This window comes from Mandrillus leucophaeus, unplaced genomic scaffold (assembly GCF_000951045.1).
Source record: "Mandrillus leucophaeus isolate KB7577 unplaced genomic scaffold, Mleu.le_1.0 Scaffold160, whole genome shotgun sequence".
Taxonomy (NCBI): Eukaryota; Metazoa; Chordata; class Mammalia; order Primates; family Cercopithecidae; genus Mandrillus; species Mandrillus leucophaeus.
The window spans coordinates 1,232,126-1,238,844 of NW_012101588.1; the positions used below are offsets into that span (position 1 = coordinate 1,232,126).

Below are 6,719 nucleotides of genomic sequence, written 5' to 3' on the forward strand. Positions count from 1 at the left end.
GGTTCCAGGACTCCAGTGCCCGCCTGTGCAGGGCCAGGCCAGGGGACATTGCCACACAGCACCAAGTGCTCCAGCAGGGACAGGCAAGAGGTGCTCAGAGGCAGGGTGAGCCCCTGACACCTGACAGGTACAGCAGGCGACAGTGGCCTAGAACCTAGAGGAGATGTCCGCTGAGCTGGGTCTTGAGCAGTGGGTGACTCAGGGAAGAGGAAGATAAATAAACAGTGAGCCCAAGGACAGACACCCGTGGGGGACCAGAGAGACGGCAGGACCCCAAATGCAGAGAGAAAAGGCTTGTGGACTTGGTGCAGAATCCACAGAAGGGCCTTGGGCAGGAGAGATGACCAGATTTGCCTTCCAGAGCCCACTTATGTCCGTGAGGGCCACAGCAGGAAAGCGAGACGAGGAGGAGAGCCCTGAAACTGTCTAGGTAATGTGAAGGGGGTCTGGACAGCCAGGAGGACTGCAGGAAGACAGAAGCTGCCAGTGAGTGGCTGCTTAAAGGAGGGGCGGGGATGGGGGGAGAGTCTAGGAGCTACAGGTGGGTGGCTGCTCAGAAGCGGGGCAGGGAGGTGGGGAGAATTTAGGAGCTGGAGGCTACAGCTGGGGAGATGCTCACAACCTCCATCAAGGCAGGTGACTTGGAAGGACAGTGATCCATCCTGCCTGTGTGGAGCGTGGCATGTCTGGGAAAATCCAGAGGCTCAGTAGGTGACCTGGGACCCAGGAGACAGACGTTAGCTGAGAACAAACTTCAGAGTCATGCTAGGGCCTGGCACTGTCACGGCAGACGGTGCCAGTTCCTTGAATATCAACATCTAAAGGGCCAGGGGAAGAGCTGAGGGCAACCGAGAAGAGAGTGACCAGAGACTCGGGGAGAACGTCCAGAGCAGCTGCACCATCCAGGGCCGTAGAGGAGTGAGAAGGAAGCCAGGGGGTCCTAATGACCGGCATGGGCCCCCGGGCACGTAGGGGCGGGAAAGATGGAACGCACATGCTCGAAAGCCTGAACGGAAAGGGAAGAGCAGCTGGGCCACAGGGAGAGGGGACAGAGTTAGGGAAGGAGAGAAGAACGGCTGGCTTTTTGCCTTGTTTCGGTTATATTCATTTAATGATGGGAGAGAGACCTGCAGGTAAAACACAGCCTTGAAGAGCTACGGGAGCGGGGAGAACACCTTGGGAGAGATTCAGAGCCTGCCTTGTCCCCCTACCACCACCTAGGCAAGGCAAGAGCTGCTAAGGGCAGGAGGCCCCAAACCACTCAGCAATTCTGAGCAGTGCCCTGGTCAGCAGTAAACTCAGAAAGTAAACTTGATCAACAAAGCCTGGCTGTGGCACAGCCTCCGGCTCTTCCAGCTCAGGGGTGTCCTAGGGAGCAGCAGGTGCCATGCAGGGCTGTGGGGTCAGCCAGGTCACCACAGACATGAGGACCCTGCCCACAGCGTGGTGCACGGAAGAACATACAGCAGGTGTCCAGTGAAGACATGCTGGACAGAGAAGAGGTGAATGAACAAGGCCTTACAAAAGCGCTGAGTGCCTCCAACTCCAGAGCTCAATGGAAAAGCTTAACGTGCCCGACCCTGCTCCACCGCTGGGATGCCAAACAGCCCTCAAGCCAGGCCTCTAAGAGGGACTTGCAAGATTACTTAATGCAGGGCTTACCCAAACAGTCAAGCCCAAAGTCCATGAAAGAAAAGTGGAATTATCTTCAGCAAAGCTACAATCAATCAGCCTGGCGTGGTGGCTCGCGCCTGTAATCCCAGCACTTTGGGAGGCTGAGGCGGGAGGATGGCTTGAAGCCAAGAGTTCAAGATCAGCCCGGGCAACATAGGGAGACCCCATCACTACGAAAACAATTGTTTTAGATGAGTCATGTGTGGTGGCATGTACCTGTGGTCCCAGCTACTCGGGAGGCTGAGGTGGGAGGACTGCTTGAGCCCTGGAGGTAGAAGCTGCAGTGAGCCACAATCGTGCCACTGCACTGCAACCTGGGTGACAGAGACCCTGTCTCAAAACAAGTCACATTCAGTGAAAAAAAAAACCCAAAAAACAAAAACACCAACACCCTGACACTGCCCCGACGATGCGGGTTGAGCAGGTGAGGAAGCAGCTGCTGTTTGGGGTGTGGCATGGCTGGTTGGACCATGAGCTGCAGAGGATCCTGTGGGGCCACTGGGCGCTTCATCCCTCAGGAAAGTGGTGTGACCTCTGGAAAAGCAGTTCCCACACCCTCCTGTGGACAGCTACTACCACTAATACTTGTTTTTCTAGAGGAAAAGTGTCTCCCAGGCTGAATTTAAATCAGCTTTGCAGAGCCCTCAAAAGTGAGGCTCCAGGTTGAGCAAAGAGCCCAGCCGAGTGTAGATCCCCACAGAGAAAAGCTACCGAGAAAGCCGAGTGTAGCGCAGACCGCTGCGGAGGAGACGCAGCGTCCGACGGTGCCGGCATCGAAGGCGCACACTGGGGCTGCCTGCGCGTCACTGTTTCTAAATGCATGTGAACGTTTTACAGTTTATAACGCTTATCAAAAATGTCCCCACTGCACACGACTTTCCCTCTTCCGAGCTTCACCTCCTTCCTTTACTAAACTTAGGAAGGCCATTTCTCAGAACTAAGTCAACAACAGCCAGTAATAAGCCATTAGTTTTTCTCCCAGAAATAACGTCGCCTTCTCTCCATCTGGTGTCCAGCTCCTAGCACAATGACCTGCTTGTGACACATGAGCTTAAATCCCAAGGTGCTGACTGCTCTGCCTGCATTTACAGAAAGAAAAGTTCTGGCCACACATACAGGTATGATACCCAACGGCTGATTTATCATTGAGAGTGCTGACAGAATTTCGTGTTCAGGACATAACAGAATTTCTAGAAACGACCAAACAGATCCATCTGCAAACAGAATCTGATTTACACAAACACAGCCAGCACACCTTCCAGAGAGCACGGGGACCTGAGGGTGGCCGCAGGAGGCCTCGCTGCGCTCAGGGACCAGATCTTCCGAAGATGAACGCGAGAAGGGCCCAGGCAGTCACTATGCCACAGACTCTGCAAGACAATGACACGTATCAGTGGCCGGGGCACCCAGCAGGCCGAGAGGCACCGACGCAGGCTCGCCCCTCTTCCTTCCCAGCCCTGTGCACTCAGATGTTCTTCCTCTTCGTCACTCTCCCGGTGCCAATGCTGAACTTCTGCCTCTCAAGGTTAGGCTGGCTCTGGGATGCAAACCGCAGGTTGAAAGAAAAAGGGTTTGCAGCGGAGCTCAGTGTGTTTCTTCAGCAATGTTGTTTTCTAACGGATGTGGCCCCTAACCCACAAGCCAGAACCTCACCAAGTTCAACTGACAGCAACTCTGCCTTTCCAGTTGTTCAGGACCCGAACCCTGGATTCCCACTTGATCCTTCTCTGGTCTGTCGCTGACTCCACCCCGCTGCCCCCGGCTGCACTGAGCTGTGACCCAGCTGAAGCATCTCCTTCCTGACCGCTCTCACAGCGCTGCCTCTATGGTCTACCCCACATGGAAGACAACCTGAGTCGGGTCATCGACCTTCTTGCCGTAACTTCCGCGATTCCCTCTCTCCTGAGACCCCACCTGGGGGGCCCCAGTTCCTTCTCCCGTGTCCCCTCCTTGCTGTTCTGCTCACAGCGGCCTTTCCCTGTGACTCTCCTGGCGCCTCCTGACTGGAAGGCCCCGCCCTGCTGTCCCCTCTGTCTGGCTCACTCCAAGTCTCTAATGAGGACCCCCATCAGCTCCTCTGAACTGCAGCCTGCCATCCACCCCGACCCTTCTCTCATTTTTAATAAACACTTGTCACCCAATACGTTATAGGGTATACTCGTTTATCCTGTTTATCTCCCCCAGCACGTAAACTCCATGAGAGCGGGAATTTTCTGCTTCACTGACGAGGCCCCAGAACTACGACGGTGCCCAGCACACCAGGCACTCCACAGACAAGCGGTGAGTATCACTGAATGATGTTCAGGGCACCACACTCGTCAACAACCCCCTTGGCAACACACACCAGTGAGCGAGCTGTGCTCGAGTCAGACCACGCTGGGATGCTGGGACCCCGGGACAGGCGGGCGGCCTCAGCCCAGCACTTACTGGAGCACGCAGTTGACGTCTGGGGAGTGCCTCCAGTAGCGGTACAGGGAGATGCACAGGGTCGGGTGGCCCCGGTACTCCTTCAGGACGTTTCGCACGCTGCCAAAACAAGTTTGCTATGGTCAGCCAGGCAACAGGATCGCGCCGCCTGCTGTGATCAGGCGGGTGGAGTCAGAGACATACAGGGATGAATGCAGGAGGCGTGGGGGACGCGGACTTAGAGGCACCTACTCCTTAAACTTATTGGTCAGGAGTAAGAACTGGCTTCTTGTGAGTCGCCTGACATCAAACTTGCAGAGATTCTGAAACTTATGGTAGACTTGCTGCTCGCTGACCCCGGGCCACCTTTTGATGCTGAGGATGAGGATGGGAGGTCGGATACTGGGATAATCTGGACCAGAAAAATTCTAGAAAACATGCAGAACACAAGAGATTTTCCACAGTGCTTCCTGACTTCTTATCCAGTCCGAAGATCTCAAGAGAAACTAGGAAAGGCTCTGCTTGGGGTGGGGAGGGGAAGAGAAGGAAGGATGAGTCCATGTTGGCCTTGGTGGAGAAACATGAGAGGAAAGGAAAAGCCAGCTCTTATTTCTTCAACCACTGAAATCCCTCTCACGAGTACCAGAGAGCACTGGCCGCTTCCCAGCGAAGGCTCTGAACTCTGAACAGGGCAAGGGGGCCAAATGAGACCAACTCACGATCTTTCGGACCCCCGCGCGGATGAGGTTCACTTGGTTCACGTAAGGAGCCAGCACGTCGAGGTACTGAGGAAAGGACGACTCGGGCACGGGGTCGATGCTGCAAGGACAGAAAACCCCAAAGCTGTTGGGCACGTGGAAGTTCATCCATTTCCTCGGTCACAGCCAAGAATCCGGTGACAGAACAGGAGAAGGACACTGCCTCGGACGGCTCTCTCCCCCTCCCGCCCTCACAAGTCTTGGGGCTCTGGTTGGGTGCTTCCCCAGCTGGCCGACCTTAAAGCATTCTCAGTGGCCCACACGGAAACAGAGCTTCCGGACAGTCACCATCTGCCGGTGATGGCTTGGTGAGGGTCCCACTGCTGACAAAGAGCAACAGGCTCAGAGAATCAGCGCGAGACCACGATTCAGAGAAAGCCCCATGCTGTCCCCACTTGGCATGACATCAACCTTGATTTCAAAAGGGCATCCCTCATCCCACAGCCTCCTCCCACTGCCAGCGCCCCCTCTGTCCAGGCAGCACACACACCCGAGCCCAGGCCCCAGCAAAACCACGGGCCATGCAGTGTCCAGGGAGCACACACACCCGAGCACAGGCCCCAGCAAAACCACGGGCCACACAGACAGGCAGGGAGGGCTTTTAGGCCACGGGGATTAAAAGAAATAGAAGATGTGTGACCCGGGGCACTGAGGTGCTCCACTACTGCCAGCGCCTTCCCTGTCCAGCACACACATACTCACCAGGGGCCCATAAACAGCCAAACCACAAGAAAGAGGGTGAGGCTGGCGCATTTCTTATTTAAGAAATAAGCTTCCCATCCATGTGTCACAGAACGTTTGTATTTATAACATCCACTGCCAAAATGGACAAATATAGGCAAGACCCAAGTTAATAGATTATAATCCAAAAAGATGTTTCTACATCAATCCCAAAGCACACATTAGAATTCTGACTGGCTCCTTCACCTGGCCGGCTAAGTCCTACGTAACAAACGTGCATGCCAAGGACGGTGCTGTAGCGTGTACACTGCAAATGTGTTTCTGGTGCCTATGTGCCCAAGGCTGCAGGCATCAAGGATGGTATTGCCATGGGGAAATGCACAGAAGATTCCAATGTGGGATTCCATTCATCTCTCCCCAGCCTATGTGCCCCCCAACAATGGATATGTCATTCATTGACCTGAACACTTTCTCCTCGTACCTCATTGTTGCTTACGTGGCTATAAGAAAACAAGCGAGAAACAGATCAAGCACACACACCAGGCTGGGAAGGACTGAGACAGGTGTCAGAACCTAAGCCTAACCCCACTGCCTTGGCCTCCTGACATCTGTGGGGATGAGGGGCCACGACTCATACAGGCAGGTGCAGGGGTGGTAGGAAGGGCTACTCCTGTGGCACAGGGCCATTTGTGGGCTGTTGCCCAGTCAGGGACAAGATTTCTATACCAGCGACACTTCACATTCTCCATTCTTTGGCAGGACCCTGGGACTGGGGAGGTGCTGGCTTCCAGCAAAGGTTCAATAAATCCTGACCACTGATTGAATAGCAGGATGAAAAGAAAGAAGACTTACCCATGTATCTTCTGTAGAAGCAAGTGTGCCACTTTCAAAAGAACTAGGATGGAAAAAAGAAGTGCAACAGAGCTTATCAAAATGTGCATGCTCATGCTTTCTCTCATTATGTGCAAGCCAATCTGAAATAAACGCAGAATCTAGGGACAGCAGGGGCATAGTGCCAACAAAAAGTAAGTTTCCAGCTGGGTGTGGTGGCTCATGCCTGTAACCCCAGGACATTGGGAGGCCGAGGCAGGCAGATTGCTCGAACCCAGGAGTCTGAGACCAGCCTGGGCAGCATGGTGAAACCATCTCTACAAAAAATACAAAAATTAGCCAGGTGTAGTGGCATGCACCTGTAGTCCC

The 6,719-nt window shown here is 54.3% G+C and overlaps 1 protein-coding gene across 1 annotated transcript in view; it reads right to left on the bottom strand.

Annotated features, from left to right (window-relative positions):
* Positions 1 to 2,796: 2,796 nt before the first annotated feature.
* The window catches only part of PNLDC1 (poly(A)-specific ribonuclease (PARN)-like domain containing 1), a 21,425-nt gene continuing 17,502 nt past the window's right edge, over positions 2,797 to 6,719 (bottom strand). The window contains 5 exon segments of the mRNA XM_011975919.1: positions 2,797 to 3,044; positions 4,102 to 4,200; positions 4,333 to 4,508; positions 4,800 to 4,899; positions 6,372 to 6,473. Coding sequence (XP_011831309.1) covers positions 2,981 to 3,044; positions 4,102 to 4,200; positions 4,333 to 4,508; positions 4,800 to 4,899; positions 6,372 to 6,473 — 541 coding nt within the window. The 3' untranslated portion in view covers positions 2,797 to 2,980.